A 23,049-nucleotide genomic window follows, 5' to 3' on the forward strand; every position below is an offset into this window, starting at 1 on the left:
GATATACATAATTCCAGAATAAAAATCCCACAGAACCCAGCTGCTTAGATACAATTCTGGAATGTGTGCCCAACACAGGATTCCTTCAGACCATGAGCAGAGGAGTCTTACGTCATCCTCTACCAGAACACCATCAAAATATTGCAATAGTTGCTTGGAGGGGACCCATATCTGTAGGTACATACAAGTTCATATGTCTAGAGGTACACAGCATCTGTCGATGTACCTTCAAGCTATGTATTAAAATGGAAGAAACTGCCAACATACTGTTCTTCCTGGATACACTCATGTGCTTCACTAATATAGAAATTAGAAGAGTCAATTTCTCCTCCTTCTTAAACTTTACCTTTTGTCTTTTTCCCATCAGACTAGTCCTACTGGGCATTATAGAGTCAAACCTCCTCAGAAAACAGCTGACTTCACGAGCTGTTGGTGCTACAGTCACCTGATGTCCATTACCACTACTATCTGGGACCAGGAACATCCAATTCCCTGATGGCCACTGGTTACAGATGTTGGTTTACAAACTCTGTAAGCTATCAGGGCAAATGATATGCAAGAACCATCCCAGCACACAATGAAAGAGGGACAACTTTTCTCCATCACCTCACAGAGAGTGACAAGAGTTGAAATTCTCTTGTCACAGTGCTGCACACTAAGTGCAAGGGAACACTTTCAGTACAGTCATATTTACAGCTACGAGATAAACTGGGGGAAATTAAACCATTTATGGCAAACTTAAGTTCCCTGTTCCTAATTTAATTTGACTTTATCAAAGATGAAAGAATCCAAGAAATAATTAGTCATTCACAAAAGGCACAAGGAAAGCCACTACGTAACTGTGGCTCCACTCCAGGTGAGGTTTATACCCTCTTCAGAAAAGCAACTTGGGCCAACTTCTGAAAACCTAGCATACAGTCAAATGAAGAAACGCATTATTCTGTTTTAACACACCAGCCAACTTAAAAAGAAAATGAAAACCAAACACTCTAATTTTTTTTAACAACTGTTCCTGTTTCTCCCCATGTGCTCCTCCCAAATCCCCTCTATTCATGACAATACACTAAAGAAGTGAATAAAATACATGCCTACAACTATTTTGATACAGAGGTCAAAATTCTTTCTTTTTCAAGACCCCCACGCACATGACCTACAAGAATCTGTACCCTGTATCCTCTCCTTCAACAGAACGTGAGACCAGCCATTCTGAAATAGTGAGAGATCAGAGGCTCAGCTGCTAATAACAGACCAAGGACACAACAATATACTCTGTCCCATTGATGCAATCAGCCCCAATACTAGGATGCCAATACATTTGTTTTCTTCCCCCCTCCCCTCCCCCAGAGAAGCATGTCTGCTGATCATCTCCTATTTGTGAAAAGTCAGCAATCTTGAACAGGGAATGTGGGAGAGTATTCAGCAGAACAATGGATGTGAAACAGGGACGCAGGTTACTTGGGTACCACAACATTAAGTACTTTCTGACAAAGACTGCATTAGCAGATGACAGGAGATTGAACACATAGCAAACAAAATGCTTTGCAGGTTTTCCTGTCCCTGATGTTGCAGCTGATCTGGAAGAGAATGTGCAGAGTCCCTCAGGCAGAGATAGCCTTTGATCTCAGTGTACTAACTCAATACACTTACAAATCTGTGTGTGCCTTTTGTCTTCTGCCCTCCTTAAAGAGGGTCTACAAGTAAAATAATGGATTATCTAAGGCTGCTCTGTTGTAAGGAAATATATTTTAAAGCACCTTCTAAAGTCAACTTTGTAAATGTATTTTTTCCTTTTTCATGCTTGACATTCAAGCAGAAGGAAGAAAGATTATGTGCTATGATCTGTAGAATATTAAACTCCTCCTCATGATAACTTTGCCTGGAGTTATCAAAATCCCTGTATTTACTGAATATGAAAAAGCAGAGGTTGATGGAGTTGGCTTTTAACTGCTAAAATCTTTTGTGGGTAAAAAATAGCTATTAATAGATAACAGCTGTTCACCTTGAAGATGGTAAATTAATTTTCAAATGACCCCATACAAGTAGTTTAGTCTCTAGATTTGTCCCTTCAAAAAGTATTACTGGCATAGAAGAATTACACCCTCTGCTTCTCTACAAATAACCACAACACAGACTGCTCCTGTGACAGAAGCGAGAACTCTGTTCCGAAAGTGATTTTTAATAGGCTGGTTTGCAGACCTCAAGACAGACTTTTCTGAAGGAATGGTGGGAGTTACAGCATTCTGCCTCCTCATGGTTAACATTTATGACTTTCTCTGAGTCTTTAGAATTAGCTGTGCACACTTTAGAAACAGGTTATTCTGGGATGCAGAAGTGGTTTTTCAGAATAACACACTTTTCTCACTTTGCTTTAGTCAACAGAGGTTGTAACTGAAGAAGGATAAAGAAAACTACTTTGATGCTATTTTTTATTCTTTAATGAAAAACCTTGAGCTGACTGGAGTGCTGTATATATCAGTTATTCACATTTGGCATCTAACATGGTAACATGTCTGTGGTACAATTTTTCCAGTAACAGTGCTCTATAGATCTGAACTGGTCACCCTGGACCTCCATAATCACCAATGAAACAAAAGAGGCATTTCTCAGGTGTGATCCACAGTAGCCTAGTACAGATGAGATTAGCTGAGTCACGTCCTAGAACTGCCTAATTCTCCCCAAAATATGAAGGAGCACAGCCTCATAAATTCAAATACAAATGCTTGAACTTTGAGACCTCAAAGTCAGTGGCAATGAAGTGGATTCCTTTGCAGGGAATATTCTCCACTAATGATATTTTGTGTGGAATGCCTGCTTTGCTTTACCTAGACAGAAAGAGAACAGCTGAGCCCCTGCTCACACAGTACCTAAACACTTAACTACCTATATAACAAGGTAAGGACTGTGTATACAACAAGCTGAGCATGAACCAGCACCAAGCACTCACAAAGAAGGCAATCTGGGCTGCATTACTCAGAGAATCACTAGCAGATCCAGGGAGATGACCCTTCTCCTTTGCTTCTGGCAAGACACATCTGGAGTGCTGTGAGTCCAGTAGTGCAGTGCTGGCTCGCCAGTACAAGAGACAGGGGACTTACTGGAGCAAGTGCAACAAAAGGGCTACAAAGACACAAGGACTGGAGAAACCATCCTTCAAGGAGAGGCTGAGAGAGCTGAGACTGCTCAGCCTGGAGAGGAGAAGGCTCAAGGAGGGGGACCTTATCAATTTGTATAAATGCGTGATACAGCCAGAAAAGACGGAGTCAGCATCCTCTCGGTGGTGCCTAGTGACAGACTGAGGGGCAAGGAGCACAAACTGAAATATGTGGATTCCATGTAAACATAGTACCATCCTTGCTCTGGGCAGGGAGTTGGACTAGATGATCTCAGGAGGTGCCTCCTTGCCTCAGCCATTCCGTGATTCTCTTGCCAAATCTGACCTGGTATCTTCTGTGCAGCAGTGGAGCTCCTCTCCCGTGTTCATACAAAATATCACTTCTTATAGTCTCGACACCAGAAAAAACAGTGAGGCATACCATTGCCAGTAGAGAGGGAACATGTGTGCAGTCCCTTGGTCACTTCACTCAACTGTGACCCCTTGGCCTTTCGAGCTATTTACTTTAGGAATATTCATCTCTCACCTCTACTAGGACCTCCCTGTTGTGTATTTAGTGTGAGTGACAAATTTTGCCTCAACTATTGCCATACACACACCACTGAGTGGCATACTCAGTGGTAGATCATCTATGTCTGAGTAGAAAATCCTACCCATGGAAAGACAAAGTATCTTCTATTCACTTCTCTCCCTGCTTTGTATCTAGCAAAGCAAAGCATCTGATGGATTTCCTCTGAGGAAAACCTTTATATGCACCCCTGCTCATTCCCAAGCTCAGTGCTGTTGCCTACCATAGCCCATTTCCTAACTCTCTTTTTTTAAAGGCAACATTTATCAGCTGAAAGATAAAGGGTGGCTTCTTACTATATAAAAAGCCTGTCACTGGGGTAATTTATATTATCTTTATAATTGGGATATATTGCTCTAGAAAGCTTTGCTTTATAATGAGAAGTTTGTTTGACCTTCAGGCATTCCTCGACCCTCTCTTAGCTAGGCCCAGTTGGTGACACAAAGTATCCATGTTGTTGGAAAGTCTTAAATGTAAAAATTTCTGTGTAAGTTCAACAGTCTTTTTTTTCTTGAATGCTGTTTGTAGTCCCCAGTCTCAAAAGAACTCAATTTTTAAAATCAAAGTATATATACCAATTCGAATTATGCTAAGAACGTGGTTTATTATAATAACAGCCTTCAAAAAATGTGCTATTCAACAGAAATACTGGCCTACTCCAGACATTTCAAAAACATCAGCTTGAGACTACTGAAGAAACTTCCCAAAAGGATGTACTCCATCTGTAAAACTGCTGATTTCTGCAAAGAGAGATTTCCTCCCAAATCATATTTTATGTGTAGAGGACATTAAAAAACCTTCCTTGTCACATACTTTTCCAGAGACTTTTTCCCTTCCTCACTGTATACACCCAGAACAAGATGAATTATCTGTTTTCAAATCAACCCAAGTCCAGAATTCTTTTAGAGATGACTAATGCAAATTTAAAGCTGTGTCTATGACTGTGCAGCAGTTTTCAATAATACAAACATACAGATCTTATTTAACAATTCCATAATCAAGAAAAACTTCTTACAGGATAACAAGTAGAAGGGTAATGAAATCACAGTTTAGGGAGCTCCTACTGGAAATGCAGGACCTAATTTTAACCTCACTGGATTCAAACAAGCCATAAAAATAAAGGCTACATTTTGCAATGAAATATTTGACTGTCCAGCTGTACTGCAAATTAGTTTCATTTACTGTTGTCTCAACATTTGTATTTCTCATGGTCCCCTCCTACATTTTCCATACTGAGAATTTTAGGATTTTTTTTTGTCAAATTCACTTCATACATGTTTTGTTCTTTTATGTCTTTACTCTTATTTTGCACTAATGCTCTTTCCTCATGTAATTCAGAACAGGAATTTCTCATTTCCTTTATAAAAGACAACCCGTTTAACAAAAAAATCCCACAAGTCCCTAATAAAAAGTTACCTTAGCATTAATATTTTGTTAGGCCCTTGATTACAGTATTAACATAGTGCCAAGGATTTGGATGTGACAACTAGAAGTTCTTTCCCTGTCTCTCAAGAAGCAAAGACCAAACAAATAAATAAGACCCACAACCCTCCCTTTCCTCACAAAAAAGAAAAGCTTATTTTATAATTGCTATATTACAAAAAATTGTCAACAACTCAAATCCTCTCAAAGTGCAACATAATTTTTGAAGTGTAATGCTGAACCACTAATACTGTTCCTACAGGCAGGGCAGAGGCACACAGACAAGTAATCGAAAAGCATCCTAACATATGAATGTGCAACGTAAGGCTTTACCGTGGTAATTACCTGTTTATTTTATCCTGTGATAATCTGGGGTTACCTTTCTTTCACTTGTCCTCATAAAACTTTTGTGTAGCCTAAAGGTTACTTTCCTTTCACATCTATTTTTTGGTGAAAGATGTTAACCCAACAGCAGCCTAGGGGTTTCATGACAGTAAAACACCAGCACCTCAATGACTGGAAGGACATGGGTCTAAAACATGCAGCAGGTGACACTGGATGCTGACAGTGGCAGGGAACTGAAAGCTATTTCCAAAGGATCTCTGAACAGTAAGACTACTAAGAAAAAAAGCGTGAAGATGAGGGCTTCTGAAAGCCCAGCATCACTTCTCAAGAATCTATCCTGATGATCACATTGCCCCTTTAAAAGGCCATTAACAGAACCGCAAGAAGGAAAACCAGAATGCACTGATGCCCTGGGACTGTAGGTCATGAGCTGCTACCATCACACACGCTCTCTTACACCTAATCTATTAGGTATTATACTAGAGTTTAAGACAAGCATTTTACAGTGGCTGCCATAACCTGAACTGCTTCTTCCTTTTCACTTAAGAATATCCTCACTTTCTGAAATATATCTTCATTACATCAGGCTGAGTGGTACTGTTGACATACCTGAAGGACAGGATGCCATCCAGAGGGACCCAGACAAGCTCAAGAAGTGGGCCCATGGGAATGTCATGAGGTTTAACAAGACCAAATTCAACGTGCTGCACCTGGGTCAGGGTAACTCCCAGTACCAACACAGGCTGGGGGATGAACAGATCAGGAGCAGCCCTGCTGAGAAGGACTGGGGGGTGCTGGTGGGTGAGAGGCTGGCCACAAGCTGGCTACGAGCTGGCCACATGCACTCACAGCTCAGACAGCCAAATGTGTCCTGGGCTGCATCCAAAGCAGCATGGCCAGCAGGTCAAGGGAGGAGATTCCACCTGTCCTGACCAGAAGGACACTGACCTGTTGGAGTGAGTCCAGAGGAGGGCCATCAGGATGATTAAGGGATGGAGCACCACTCCTATGAGGAAAGGTGGAGAGAATTGGGATTGTTCAGCCTGGAAAAGAGAAGGCTTCAGGGTGACCTAGTTGCAGCCTTTCAGTACCTGAAGGGAACTTACAGGAAAGATGGGGCAAGACTTTTAAAAGAGCATGAAGTGACAGGACAAGGGGAAATGGCTTCAAAGTGAAAGAGAGTAGATTTAGATCAGACATTAGGAAGAAATTCTTTACCGTGAGGGTGGTGAGGCACTGGCACAGGTTGCCCAGAGAAGCTGTGGATGCCCCATCCCTGGAGGTGTTCAAGGCCAGGTTGGATGGGGCTCTGAGCAACCTGGTCTAGTGAAAGGTTCCTGTCCATGGCAGGGGAGTTGGAACTTGATCATCTGTAAGGTCCCTTCCAATCCAAAACATCCTATGATTCTATGCTGGAAGAGCTGAGCAAACCCAACATGAGAGAGAGAGTAGTTTTCACTAGGGCAGCAGAGATACCTGGAAACAGAGAAGCAGTGAGAGCAGCACCCAGACACATCACAGCTGCCTCGAAACCCCCAGATACCACAGGCCAAAGTGGGTCCTGGAGGCTCAGGTTAAAACAAGACATATTTGCCCTGTGGGTCAGTGCAGCATCAGTAGTCACTAGTAGGACAGAGAATACATGTATGTATCAAAAATTGCCAGTGTTAAAGGCCACAAGAGAACAAAACGGATCCTTTCGGTATTTGCTATAAAAGACAGGCATGCTTATATGTTAACAGACTAAATACTGGAATAAAATGCATGTTTTGTCTAAATAGGAGCTCCTGACTGAATACTTCTCATGTTCACAATTTGCCACAACAATACAACAAAACCAAAATGAAGCAAAGTCTTGAGATTGTATTCAGAAGTTCAAAAAGGCATGGACACTTAATTGTAATTTCTGAATTTTATCACAGTTTCCTTTTTTTCATAAACACTGAGAAAATATTCCTGTGCTGTGCCCAGGTCACCTTTATGGCTGCTTGCATCACTGTGGTATCTGAAACAGGGCTTAGACTGGGAAACAACTGATAAATCTTTGGAGAACAGAAATGGAAAAAACAGAAATACTGTTCAGGCTGCCCAAGGACCTGGAGGAGTCTCATCCCTGAGAGTGTTCAAAAAATGAGTACATGTGGCACTTGTTTTCAACCAAGAAGCTACATTTTTGACCTCTTAAATTAAGTAATATTTGAAACAACTGAATTAAGTCACAAGCTATCATGACATTGCATTCACGATAACCAATTTCAAATCCATTCATTGCTGTCCAATATAAAATTTAAAGTATGAAATAATAAAAATTTTCCACATCATGTTCCAGACTACAATAGTTTACCATTACTCTTCAAAAGCATGGTAGTCAATACTCTTAGTAAGTATGTTAACTATATTGGTTTTGGTCACTCACCACTATTTTTCATTAAATATATTTTAAACTACAGGCTTGGCTCTATCAAAAAAAAAAAGAAGAAGGAGAAAAAAGTGCCTTAAATGCTCCTTTGCCCTCCCCCATGGCTGTGTAACATAGTCTCAAAAAAAAAACCACTGTAAAGTTTATGGAACATATATCCTTACAGTAGAAATATAAAACAATACCATAACTACCTAAATGTTTTAATTCCAAGTCTGTAAAATTCTACTAATGTCAAATATTATTTGTTTTTTTTAATATAAATAAACTAGCTTAGGCTGTCACTCACGCCTTTTTATTCATTTTTTTGTTTTGTCTTACTGCATGCATCTCTCACAAAGTGAAAAATGTCTATTTAAAGATAAGTGGAAATACCACAGTACGTAATGTTTTCATGTCAAAATAATTACATTATTATATTCCGAGTTAAATAATATAAGATAAGAAAACATTTTGATATGCATCTAACTGCCGTAATCCTGACAGGATCAAATCAACTTCTTTCAGACGTACTTCTGCTAGATCAAAACAAAGAGCTCCCTGACCCAACCAGCTGCCCCTCTCACCCAAGACCCATCACAGAAGAGGGACAAGCCAGGACAGAAGAAAATCCTGCTGTAATTTTTTTTTTCAAGGCTGAGCCATGTTTTGGCCTGTCAAAGGTGACTTAATTTGTTCTCAAAAGCCAATTACATTAGACTGAAACATGAAATTCGGCAGTTGGATTGTTAGGAAGAGATCAACCCCAAAACAACTAAAAAAGGTCACAGCAGAAGGGTGGCTTTGCTGAGAGAGGGACTCCAAAACTACAAGTGGAGGCACCGCCCTTGAGACGAAGAGGTACCAGTAGTGCTCACACACACTCTTCCGAATATGTACTCCAAACACTTTCTCATGCACTCCTTATTTTCATGGCAGTAACCACCCATGGCTGCAGGTGCTCAATTCCTCCCTCCTCCCCAGAAATAGATCAAGCAGTATCAGTTTATAACCACCATATTCTTCTGACGCAGAGATGGCAAAAATGTAATACTCCTTTCTGGAGGGCTTTTTTTCTTTATTTAAATAAACCAAATTTAAGCTGCATTTAGACACTTCTTTGTCTTGTGCTGCAATTTTATACATGTATCATGGAGCATTTTTGTGTCCCCTATGGAATAAAACAAAAATATTCCATTATGCTATTCTCTACATGGCTTGCTAGTCCTTAATAAAAAAGAGTTTATCTCCATTCATTTCTTAGAGAAAAGAGCATAACTATATTTTCACAACGTTTTTGATACAAATCCTTTGTTTGTTGAGGATACAGAAAGATATTTCAAAAGAAATGTCTCCCATGCAGTTATTATACTTCATTAAGTATAATAATTAAAATAATTTTATTTGCAGCATTAATTTAAATCTTGGAGTTTAAATAAGGATCCTGATTTTACAAATAATGACTCAATGTGTTTCTTTTAATGGCCAGTATAATTAAAGCTGGTTTGGAGACAAATCCTCCTTAGGACTCATATGCTTAGGAGATGTGAGTTGAGGTAATCACATTTAACATCAAGAAGATGACAGCTTCACATCAACTGCGGACCCAAGTCTGGGAGCTAAGAATAGCTGTTGGCAAATATACAATAAAAAAGTTGCCTGATGTAATAAGCACAGAAAAATTATGCACTGATACATGTGCAACACAGTGTTAAGTCTTGAGGTGTTCCACAGAAATTTCAATACTCCAGCACCCCCTTTTTTTTAATGTTTCTTTTTCACCATTTCCCTTCTGAAACAGAGATGACAACTTCTTTCCTTTTTATTAGTATCACAGATTGTGATCACTTTTTTTAAATTGTCCCTTTCAAATGAATTCTGTTTTCTGTTACTGAAAGTGTTTTTCTCCTTGGTGGTTTGTTTTGATACTGTGACATCATAAAATAAATGCTTGCTGTCATGATGAGTGTGAGAGAAAGCTATGTATTTCTGATGTCATATTGATACATCATAATGGTACAGAATGAAAAAAAAAATCACTAAATCTAACACTTGCTTCATTCAATCTACTGGAAGTAGCATATGATTTATTTAATATACAGAAAATAAAGTTTCTAACTTCCCAGTTTTATTAAAGTACCAGGACAAAAGAACCACAGAATGTCTTGGATATTGATTTTCTCTTCTGTAACATGCAGTAAACTATTTTTGGTTTCAAACTGCACAGTTAGACAAATTTATAACCAAGTATGTGCAACAGTAAGTAATAAAACAACATACAGACAGGAGCATGTATCGATACAGGAAGACAATTTTTTATAAAGCAGTTTCACATAACAACTGAAATCTTTGGACCACGAGGAATCAGCTGCATTCCCTCTATCTTTTGTGGAGTCAAGGTTTCTCTCAGCTATACACAGCCATAAACAAACTTTTCTAAACATCTTTATGTTTAGACACCAGACACCTGAACCAGACACCCTCAACCAAAACGCAAACAAAGTTACAATGTTCACTCAAACTATGCAAGTTTTTGTATGTTCAGCTACAGAATCTTTAAATTTAAAGACATAATGTACCAACAGCAAAAATTAAGAGGCTCTAAATTTGTAGGCAATACAGTTGAGGTTTCCAACTGCATGTCAAGGCAAATCACAATTAGCCATGAAGTCCTTCTACAACCCTGTCAAAATGTACTGGCCGTGAGGAAGGGGAAAAAAGAGTGCTGGTATTATGTACAACACTGCACACCATCTTCAGTAGGTCACTGGTCTTTTAAATAATCTCTACTGAACAAATAAGATTTCAGAAAGTTTTTAGTAGATAATTACACTTCCTGATTTTGTAATTAGTGGAACTACATGTAATTACATAATAATTATGACGGTAATTACGTAATTAAGATGTATAATTATGTAGTAAAAAACATTATGGAAATAAAAGCCATCAACTGTATAAGCACAATACATTTTTAAAAATAAATTCTGTATCATCTGTTTAAAGCTACCATTTTCTTCAAAATATCAAAGTGATTATCAGCCATCACTGGCAAGTTCTAAAATACATTTCTTATGAGACTTAAAAATCATACAGATAATTGTATCTTTTAAAAAATCTCTTTAAGCCTTAGCTTTACATTATCCTTCTGATGTCTAGGCACACATATACTGAATGCATTATACTGAGTTAAACTGTTTACATTTGTAATTCCAATTTCTACTAAAATAGATCCTTCTATTAAAAAACAGCACTGATGTCAGAATTTTGGTATCTAAATTTTGATTTTTTTTTTAGTACAGTCATATACATCAAACTTGCTTTTTTAAAAGGAAAAACATGCTAGACTTGCATTTTCCACTAGAGAAAAGAGCCTACTGCTGTGAGAAGCAGTAGTCACTAAAGCATTGTCACTTCTGACTTGCAGTGAACAATAGAACTGACTCCCATCAGAAAAAAAACCCCAAACTTTACTAAAGAGATGAAACCAGAAAGACAAAGGTCTCTGTAAGAAAAAATGTCAGTGTTCACATAAAAAAGAAACAGTGAAGAAAAAACTGCTTTAGAAATATTTTCTGTTTAGAGAGACTCACAAGAGTACTGATAAAGGAGGCAGATGACATCAGATAGACTATGTCATCGCACAGGTTATATATAACAAGCTGGTAGGGATCTATATACTTAAGCAGGAAAAAAATCCTGAAGTGCAAAGGAGAAGATATTTCTGTTCACTTTTTTTCCACATACAAAAAACTCCCCTGTGAGAAGCAGCAGGATAATTATTTAAAGAGGTCAAATAACCATTCCAGTTTACGAGGAGCGAGAAATTAGCTAAGCCACTACTTCATCCCATTTGCAACATTAATACAATGTGCAAGGGAAAAGTCTTAATTAATCAAACCATTTTATTAGCAGTAAGAGCCACAGTAAATGCACTCCTCTCATGCCACTGATTTCCCACACCGTAGACACATTATAACTCATTATTTCTATTTATTTCATTCACAAGCAGAGAAAGTAAGAAAAAAAAATCATAATTTCAATTCAGAGAAATTCTGGAGAAGAGGAGGTTCACAGGAGCCCTCATCACTCTCTACAACTCCCTGAAAGGAGGTTGGAGCCAGGTGGGGGTTGGTCTCTTCTCCCAGGCAGCTATCAGCAAGACAAGGGGGCATGGTCTTAAGCTCTGCCAGGGGAGGTTTAGGTTGGACATTAGGAAGAAATTCTTTACAGAGAGGGTGATAAGGCATTGGAATGGGCTACCCAGGGAAGTGCTCCATTCTCTGGCCCTGGAGGTTTTTAAGATGAGACTGGATGTGGCATTTAGTGCCATGGTCTGGTAACCACAGCGGGAGTGGATCAAGGGTTGGACTTGATGATCTCAGAGGTCCCTTCCAACCCAGCTGATTCTATGATTCTATGATTCCAAGAGAGGTGCCCCGGGCCACGAAGTTTTGTGCTCAGAGAAAAGGTTATAGAAATGTACAGTGTATTGGGGTTTACTCAGATTTTGTACATTCAATGAAAAGACCACACAAACAGAAATAGAAGGGGGAAAAAGTTACACTGAAGATCTTAAAAATGTCCAAGTGGCAATAAAAAAGGCATGATCATTACGGGAGGATAACTTAAGATTTAAAGAACAGCTAACTGTCCATATCACTACTTCAAAACGGTCAAAAACCCTATTGCAAATAATTTTCAGTAGTTTTTGCTTTCAAAAAAAAGTTAGGGAGGTGTAAAAATACTCAAGACATGTTTACTCATTTAAAAAAAATGTTCAGAAGTCTTCCTCTTCAAAACAACACATTAAGGAAAAATGAAAAAGTGCTTTTGAAGAAAGACTCAAAGATTAAATTCTTGAAAATTATTATTTTACAGTCTCTTCAAAACAACATGATTGGAAGACAAAGTACTTGACAGCAAATGTGCAGAGGAGCATTTGTTTGCTTGGCTGTAAAGATCACTATAGTGAACTGAAGTCTTAGCAATAGTGCCTGGAGACATGACGCAATCAGAAATGCTTTGTTCATCGAACTGTACTCTCTGAAAAGAGGCATGCCAGGTTTCAGCTGTTACCATCTTAAAAATAAATCCACACCAGCATATGCACCTAGGTCATTTGCATGATTTCTCCTTATTCCTTATCGTCCCCTGTGAAAGGCACATGTAGATAACTATGTCCCCTATCTTATTTATTGCAACAAGTACTTTGCTGCAGTCTTCTGTCTGTATATATTGATAAAAACGTGGCAATTTGTTCGACTTACAAAAAAAGTCTTCCATTAAAAAAAATAAAAAAAATGTCACTTCAACCTGCTACTTGACACATGAAGTTATGAACATACTGGGGAAAAACACTCAACACTGAAATGATAGGATTCACACAAATAGTCAGAGCTGAATTTTTTTATGTCAACAGCCTAGAAGAGTTTCTTTTTTCCCAACATAATTTTTCAGTTTATTCATCCATAAAGTAAACTAGGGATTTTTGATGTGTGCATGAAAAGGTGGAGCGAGGCACACGCACAAAGCTGTAATAAAAGTGTGAAAACATCATCTGAATATGCATTTGGCTTTACAAAACTGCAGCCTCTAAGTATGTGATCAAAACAATTACATTCTGTTTCCACAAAGTGGCATATACTTCAAAGATGTAGGTCTTCCTAATACACAGGAATATTTCACTGCTTTTCCCAAAGTTATCTTCCTCCCATCCTCACTTTTTTCTGCTTACCCATTAACAGGATATGCCATGACTTTTTGGAATCAAACAACCATGGGCTCAATAGTTGAAAATATTCTGGGAAAGAATCTTTGCAGTGTCTGCCCCTGAAATACTTAAATGTCTTGCAAATATTTGTGACCTTCCCTCTCTGAGAAATGGGACAGTGGAAAGGTGGTAACTTTCAGCCTCATTCTACAGTACAGAACAGAAAAAATCCCATGACCAGGATCCTACTTCTCCAAAAAGATAGCAGCACCATAAACAACCTCAGTGATACTGATGCTTTTGGAATAATGCTGCAGTCATTGTGAGCAAGGAGACTGCAGCATCTTTATCTTCTATTCGATGCCAGGTGGGGAAACTGAACCAGAGACATCTGTGAGAGGCAGAGCAGTTGTACTGACTTCATGGGGGCTCCATTTCTTTTTGCTTTTAAAGGTTTTCATTTCATTGTAGAAGCAAAATGAAAACAGTAATACCTTTGAATATTTAAACGAAACCAATATTTGAATGGAATAATGGTATTATTTTGGTCTCCTGATGACACAGCCATAAAAACACACAGGTTTCCATTGCTGAAGTTAAGGCATGCAGAGTGAGCATACTCCTGTATTATTTATGCATCACGTGTTCAAAATCACTGATAGTTCACCTATCCTTTTTATACATATGAACAGAGCATGCTCCTACTTTGCTACTCCTCCTGCTTCTTACTGCTCTGCCTGTTCACCTAAGTAGCAATGTCTGACTAAACCCACAACCCAGCTTGGTAAAACTAAGTGTCAGAAAGTGTCAAAAACACATTGAGTATGTTGCTAGTCACAATACAGCAATTTTTTCCTTCTCTGATTAAAAAAATAATTCAGAACAAATAGCCCTTCTGGTACTATTGGTATCTTAAATTTGGGGTTTTGGCATCCCAAATGAAATATGAATGAACGATGTAGTTGCAAGCACCATAAACACCACACCAGTATAAATAAACAGAAGAAATGTTGCAAAACACGTTAATTAATCCCACTGTTGTAGTCCTCTCTAGTAGACCCAACCTATTGAAAGTCTGTAAAAGAAAAAGCAGAAAAAAACCCAAACATGCAGAGAAGTGGAAAACTCTTGTTTAGCAGTTAGATTAGTAGTTGAAAGAGACTTAGAATATAGTATACAGGTTTTAAATATGTAAAAGTCTCTTAAGAGAATAATCTACCATCCATTGTGTACAGAATAAGCTTTGGAAAGCAAAATTCACCTCAAGAAAAATTCACCTTCATATCAAGAGCAGCTCTCTATAGTAAGCACAGTGAAGCACCGTAAGAAATTGGTTGAAAAACGTGACAAGTTGTAGAACCTGCATCACCAGAGGATATTTAAATTTAGCCCATCTTTAAAAAGTAGGTTGTAGTATTGATCCTCTAGCAGGGAAAGGAAGCAGCTTGGATACCTTTTTGAACTCCCACTGATTTCACAATTATTATTTTAGATTCCATTTCAATCAATAGTATGGACCTTCAACATAAATAGCTGAACAAACAAAACCTGTACTGTAATTAAGGTTATGTATTTTGAAGAGGCAAGTACAGAAAATGCAAGTGAAATAGGAGTGAAATCTCAGGGTTCAGAATGAGAGAAGACGTGAATTCTTTCAAATTATGGTGGAAAACACATTTACATCTTCATTCCCAAGCAATCAAAACATTTTTGTTTTTACAGAAGAACACTCCAAGACAAATAACAACTAAAGCTGCTATTAGGAATAAACAGAACCTACAAAAAAGAAGAACTGGTCTTCAAAAATTCAGGAAAAATGGCAATAAGAGTGGAAACATCAAAAGTCCATGCAATTTGGGCTTTGAGAAACAGTGACCCAAAACAAAGCAAAAAACATCTCCAAAACCAAAATCAAAACTAAGTAAATCAGTAGTTTAGTCACACAGAAAGTAAAAAGGAGACTGGAAATACCTAAGATGCAAAAAATACATTAAAATTTTGCCACCATTTTTGATAAAGGCAAGGATGCTGATCACAGATCAAAGAAAAAATGGCTTGTGAATGATGGCATGAAAACAAAATACTTTGTCTTCCAAATAAACCCTAGCTTCATGTTATAAAGGGGAGTTCACTAGATTTCCATGTCAGACCTACAACAAAAATGGTACATGAAAATTATTTCAATCCTACATAGTTTAAGTTTATCAAATCAGTAACATACATTACTAGAAAACAGAACACTGGTATCTATAAAACAAAAAATGCCCCCTTATAGCCACAGGCAATTATTATCAAATTCTGCATGTATTTAGAAAGATGTCTTCCTCCCAAATGATATCTGAAAACTGGGACAGAGTTATACACAGGTTTACCATACCCACCCAGCTAATCTCTTTGAAGATGATCAATTTCCAAAGGAAAACTAAGAGATATAATTTATCTGGCCTTAACACCTGCTGCAGCACCAAGACTGAAATCACTGGCTAGCTGAAGAAGGTAATACAATAATTTTCAAACAGCTACGAAAAAGAGAAAAATATACCATGCTGAAAGGTTAACTGTCCAAAAGAAGAAAGTCCTAGCAGAGTTCTTACATTTCTTTGAGAATTACTCTGGAAACTAATTTTATTGAACTTAGCAGTGAGGGTCCAAGAAACATTTTCCCATTAAAGCAGAAGGTGGTAAAATATGTGAATGCAGAAGCCACCGTACTATTTTTCACAGAGAATTCATTAACCTTGAAGTGTAATACTACAATGAGATTAAGCAGCCCAAAATTAATGGAACCAGGAAAATTAAGTAAAACAAATGCCAGGAACCTGAGATATGAATGAACTCATGATTCCAAAATGACAGGAGGAAAAAAAAAAACCTCTCAAACATCAAGATTTCTATCATTATTACACTGCAAGTTAATCACATGAACAGCTGCGAACAGTCACAGAGGTGGCTCAAAAAAGCAGATGTAATTCCAGTAAATGTACAGTCCCAGTGTACAAGACACTGGATAGATACCATCTAAAATACCATGTAATTTCTAGTTTCTCATACTTAAAACATTAATTCCTAGAGAAGACTGCACACAAAGGTGCAAAGAGGAAGAATCATACAGCAGAGACCAATTCTTCCTAAAGAAAGCCAAGAACATCTCTGCCTTAGTTTAAAACAAAATAGAAAAATTACCACTGTTTCCAAAAGCACAGTAGAGGACACCAGGAAAGGGAAATAAATAAACATCTAGTGGATGGACATAAATCAGCCACAAACAAGTTAGAACACAAAAATTACAATGAATTTTCAGTCATCGCAGATTGAGAGTCTGAAACACATTTGGAAGTAGCAGCAGAAGGGGAAGAATCCAACGCAGGTTTCAAAATGCAGTGCCAGAAACCTGCAGTTTTTTCCAGTCCTTAAAAATGCAGTGGTCTGCTGTAAGAGGGGACTGGATGTGATCACCCATGAAGCCTCTTTTACTCTTATGACCCCGTATTAGGCAAGAGATCTACACACAAAATACTACTTTGGTTTTAGGTAGAAGTATCAGCCACTATGCAACATTCCTTCAGTACATCTACAAAGTTGTATTAGACTGAGATGGCCACTGAGATGACCTTCTTTGGGTATACAAAGCCATTCTGAAGTGCAAGCTTCAGACTGAGTTCACTGACTTAGAGGTATTAGGAAAGGAATGAGAAACTCTGTAAGAAGAAACCTAAATTGAACAGGACAAAAGCAGCCTCTTTGCTTATGTGAGCAGTTTTTAGCTAGGAGGTTACACTATTTTGATTTTCACATAAGGCTTATCAAAATAACATTCAGAAAGACCGAGTTTTGTTTAATGTCTTTCCACCACCCAGCAGCCTAACTGGTGATGCAGGGGAGGGGTGGGGATGACTGTCAGAGCAGAGCAGCTCTCCCACAGCAGCACCTTTTCCTCACAGCCACCTCCAGAACAACAGAGGATGCAGTGTAAATGTTCTGTGGACAACAAGCTTCAATGGTGGGACCCAAACACGTCTTTATTCAGAATTCCAAGCATTAGCCCACCTTCAGAAATATTCTTCTGTCAGCTTGAAAACCACATAGGTGCACAAAATCCACTGATCAATTACAGTTTAGAAATACTATAGTTCAAAAATGTTATGGTAAATGGGAAAAGAAAAAGAAAATCTTCCTAAGATCAGCTTAACTTGTATATTTAAGAGTGCTTTGCAGACAATTAGCGCTGTCTACTGCTTTTCTTGTGGAATCATTTTCTCTCTGATAAAAAGTAACTCTTCAATATTAATAGTTGAACATAAATTTTAATTTTTTACACATACGTTTTAATTAATCTACTTACTGAAGTTAACATGTCTTTCAAACTTCAAGCAAAGAGTTTTCTCTAACGGTGTAACATGCAAGAAAGTCACTTTTTTCAAAGTGCAGTCACTTCCAAAGAAGAAAGGGGGCACATAGTATATTCTTAAATTGGTTAACTCCAACCAAACACATTCTTCTTACAGGGGATTCCTAAATTCATAATTTCTTCTATTTTCGGTTTTAGATTACAGCCTTGGAGTTCAGATTTGAAGAGCAGAGTAGGTTGAGCGTCTAGCATGCAAGTTGCTATCAAACTATAGTTAACCAATGTAAAATTTAAACGTACCTTTCTCTTCTTCAGTAATCACCTTATCAATTGCATAGTCCACATCAAAAATGTATCGGTAGAAGCAGAGCTGAGTGTACAGGGCCTTATCAGAATACTGTAATGTAAGAAGACAGCAATTAAAAACCCAATTCAAAAGGGTGTCTCCTGCACCCATTTCTAAATCCACTATCAAAAGATTATTTATGCCTTTCTTTTTCCTCTCCCACAATTTATATGTTCCATTCATGTCAACTTTTGGAATTATTATTATGCTACAAAGCGTCATTACTACATCTCTACACTTTTCCACACAATTTACACCAAGCATTTATATAAGTCAACTAAACTTATGAATTCTTACAGAAACTTAAAATTGCATTTATCCATTCTTATAGCTGCATGCCTTAGCAAGAAAATAAAAGTCATAAGAACGATGGGACAAAGGAATAACTTCAGAGCTTTAGCAAATTGTACAATGTAATGAATAAAAAAAAAAAAAGAAGAATGTATATCTTTTAATGAATACAAGTGTTTGGCTGTATACCCTTCCCACCCTCCCACCAAGCTGTGGTTACATAAATTGGGAACATGTCATTCAAATAAGAAGATGTGCACATACACCTTTACACCTACGTCATCACCTTGCTCTACACATCTGTGAAGGCTACTGCATGTCAGTAATCACATATTTAGTTTGAAAATCTGCAGATGTATACAAATGGAACACGATATTCAATGAAATGCTCTCAGTGTCAGTTATGTCAGGCCACTGTGCTATTCCTCCAGTTCAAAAGTACACTCCTGTGTGAGTTTGTATCACTGTCACCATTCTGTGCACTAGAAATTGCTCGAATAGACACGAGATACATCTTGACCACACTTCAATTAAACCCTTTCTTCTTGCACTCTTGTTCAATAAAAACCACATTCCAGTCCCTGCTGCTTAAGACACTGGAGTTTAAATATTGGCCAAAAATGGCTTGAAGAGTTGTTTGCTACAAAAAGCCTTATTAAAAATGAGGTAATTGTAACAGCATGAAATTTGGCAGTACTGTCCATTTTAATACATTCAGTACAGAGGTAGATACATACAAACTCTCAGAGGTTTTCTTGATGAACTACAAAATCAACAAAGAACATGGTTAGACCAATGTAAAATTATGACTCAGTATACCACAAGGAATGATCCTGCAAATACAGTGGAAAAGCAACCAGTAAACTATTTCTACTTACTGGAATTCTGCTTTAATTTAGCTTTTCAGTATTATACCAAATCAAGCCAAGTTTTGTTACTACATTCAGCTAATTTTACACTTCTATTGACATGTAATAAAGTATCTATGACTATTAAGCAACTCGTGTTGAGACATTTGACAACTGTTACTACTGCTTAGTTATTTTTTATATATTTTAACAGTATAGTTTTTTCCACTTCATGTGAACCTATTTTAAAAAAAGACACACAGAAGCATATTTTATTCCTTATTAGCTATTCTACGATATGCATCATCATTATACTATTATACACCAGTTATTTTTAGTAAATCCTGATTACTGCTTCCTGAAGAAGAAAAAAGGAGGACGACAGCGATTAAGTTATTTGTTTAGTTTTTTAGATTCAGCTGTAATTGCTGGTACACATCTCCCTGACTGCACACATGAAGCAGGTTGAATAGAACACTGAAATTACCTCCTTCATAATAGTTTGTTTTGATAATGTATTGTGTGTCGAGATGATGAGAAACAGTTGCTGTCAATTTGATTAGCCATTATATTTTTATGTTAATTGCCATTATTGGGTCCATTCTGTTTAGTGTCACCATAGAAGCCATACAATGTTAGCATAAATAACAAATTGGAGTAAATTAGGAAGATATATTTTTGCCAATTCATTTTAATTGCCCCTCAGTCCTTCCGTCGGTTAACGCAGCTGTTGACCCATAATAAGCGCTAGGTCAATATAGCTGCTTGTCAATTCAGAAATGCAAAGTGCTGTGTTGCTGGTAATGGATATACAACAACCTTTGCCAGCCAACTGAAGCAAACGAATGACAACTCACACGAAAGAATAAAGCATCAGCTATGGAGTTTAGTGACCTGATATTAGTAGGCAGGCTAATTGAAAGTCACTGCTTAAATGGATAAAGAAAGTACAAAAATCAGTATGTAAAAATGTATACATGCACACATAGATATATATATATATACACACACACTTTTTTTACTGATAATGTGCTAGTATCTCCTTCCCTTTACCTTCCTGCATCTTATAATTAATAATTGGCAGAAGCCAAAACGTTTTTAAGATTTTCATGCAATTAAGTATAAATATCACGGCACACTTACGAATACAAGGATGAGGCACCTTAAATTTAAAAGGACTTTAGGAACTGCTTATATCACCACTTCTTATATTTCCTCAATTTCTGGTAACCTGTAGGTTTAAAAATGGGAAAAAAAGCCCAACCTCTAAAACTTCAAACACAAATAATATTTTAGCTTTAATGGTCTTTTTTTGTGTAAAGAAAACCTGACACCCTCTAACATTACTAAACTGATGAAGAACTAAATTTGTGTCTTCATTTATGTATTCTTTCTTCCCGTGAAAGATTTAATGGTGAATACATGAAAATAAAACTCTACTTTGAAGTCCTTATTTTCTCCATGATATTTAATTTCTTTATTTCATTAAGAACACACGTCTGCAGTTAAGTCTTTCTCTGAGAGCTTCCACTCACAGAAATAATATTTTGTTCTTTTTATGCAACCAAACATTTTGCTAAATTGCATTTAAAACTGCAATAAACAGGTGAAGGAGCAAAAGATATATAGTATGCATTCACACAGTTATTCACTCCTTTGACAGAAAAATTAAGTTTCTAATATAAAAATAACAGAGTTAAAAAAACCCATTGTGCTTAGCCAACAAAATATTAATTTAAATCTAGGTTTAATATGGTAGTAGAACTGCCTCCTATAGCATCATGAGGCCAACTCCAACTGAGGCAGATTTCCAACTGTCTTCTAAGGAAGAATTTAATATCATATAGATTAAGTAACAAGAAACCAATGGTGTCTTCTTAACAGAACTGGTGAATTACAAACATCAGAAAAGTAAATTCTCCCATGACTAAGCACAAAACTAGGGTACAAAACTAACAGTCATGAAAAGAAAATTATCTTGCCTAGCTACTAGGAAAGGGCCACCAGGGCATACAATAGGAAGAGAGACTTCACAGGAGTTCCTGAAGGACAGCTGTGCCTCCACACATGGCTAAATCCATCCTGCTTGAGTACAAGGACTAGCTTGGCATTTGTCTTGTCCCTGCAGCTGCTGATGTTTGAACAAGATGCTGGACTGAAGGGTAGCACCATCTCTTCTCTTGCCTCACAAATACTGAAAAACTCAGCTCTGGAGCAAGGTCCTCCTGTGGCCTCACACTAATTACCTCTGGCTCAGCACATCTCTGCCACATCAAAGCAAAATTTCAAGGGAGAAACGGTTCTAGCTCTCTCAGTCCATAACTGTAGTCAGTGAGTAAGGGAAGCCGACCCTTCTGTAACTCTGCTGGCATGACGTGAGAATTGGCACAGAGAGAGTGAAAAAAATGGCCAGTGTCCACCTTCCCTCCTCTTTTTTAGAAATGACAAAGCTCAACTCTCTGAAAGTAAGGGGACCTGGAAAGATTTAAGAACTTAAAATGCACAATCTCTCATCAGCTCTTCTGTTATATTAGAAAGGTTGGTGGCAACTGCATTTAGATGTTGAAATTAGAAGGCTTCTCCTCAGTGCTGGCTGTTTTAGATTACATCCCAATGAACTTCAGTTGAGATCCTCACTGTCCTCCATCCTGTAAACAGGGCCCCTGAGTGGTTAACACATCAGCCTTTAAAATCCTTTCAGTAGCTAAGGGCAGCATGGCAACCTAGACAAATCAGGTAAGAAAGGAAATCAAGTTCTTACCTTACCAGGCAATGCAAGGAATTGGTCAAGGAAAGAGGGAAAAATAAACAGAAGGAAAAGTTGATGGAAATTCACAACAGCAAGGTAAAAGAAGACTAAACTAATGATTTTAATTCTGATGTTTTACTTATCTAAATGCAGTGCTATTCTACCAAACACTTTTTAAGCAGCATTTAAAACCTCCATATCTTGAAAGTGTACATTTAAACAGGCCAGACAACTAAATGCCCTTAGCTTAAAGATCATCTCATTTCAACCCCTCTGCCACAGACAGTGACACCTTCCAATAGACCAGGTTGCTCAAAGCCCCATCCAACCTGGCCTTGAATACTTTCAGGGATGGGGCATCCACAGCATCTCTGGGCAACCTGCTCCAGGTGCCTCACCACCTTCTCAGTAAAAAATTTCCTCTGAACCCCTAATCTAGATATTTTAAGATCATTCCCCCTTGTCCTATCATTATCTATTTGCATAAAACTTCACTTCACTGTGAATTCCTATATTAACCAAATATGTGGTAGTCAATGCTTTTTCAACACTCTTTAGATTACTCATGTTCCTCTACAGTATGTTGAAGTCTTTACTCTGGCATCTCCCAAATTTTTTATATTTCTCTACAGTTCCACCACTCTGATAAGCCTTTAAATCTTTTCTCCATTCTCATTTTTTCTGCCCTTTTGCTTTCTTTTGCACCTGACTCTCTCTCATTTCTTCAAGCCCTCTCTGTGGTGTATTTTTTGTTTTCTGTTGTGTCACCTCTGGTTTTAAGGATGATGAAGGCAATAAGAAATTAAATAAAACCCACCCAAAAATCCCCCTTTTAGTTTGCTAACTCTAATAGAGTGCTTTGTAAAAGAGATAATTTCCACAGGCTACAGAAGTTATTTGTATTACTTCACT

At 37.7% G+C, this 23,049-nt stretch overlaps 1 protein-coding gene across 2 annotated transcripts in view; it reads right to left on the reverse strand.

Moving 5' to 3' along the window:
* Positions 1-23,049, reverse strand: part of POLA1 (DNA polymerase alpha 1, catalytic subunit) — a 195,831-nt gene that overhangs the window by 26,903 nt on the left and 145,879 nt on the right. For both annotated transcript variants that reach the window (XM_018084261.2, XM_018084260.2), the window contains exon 35: positions 18,204-18,300. In XM_018084261.2, the coding sequence (XP_017939750.1) occupies positions 18,204-18,300 (97 nt within the window). The remainder of the gene's footprint in view (positions 1-18,203; positions 18,301-23,049) is intronic.

The sequence above is a fragment of the Manacus vitellinus genome, unplaced genomic scaffold (assembly GCF_001715985.3).
Source record: "Manacus vitellinus isolate BGI_N305 unplaced genomic scaffold, ASM171598v3 scaffold_7_pilon, whole genome shotgun sequence".
NCBI lineage: Eukaryota > Metazoa > Chordata > Aves > Passeriformes > Pipridae > Manacus > Manacus vitellinus.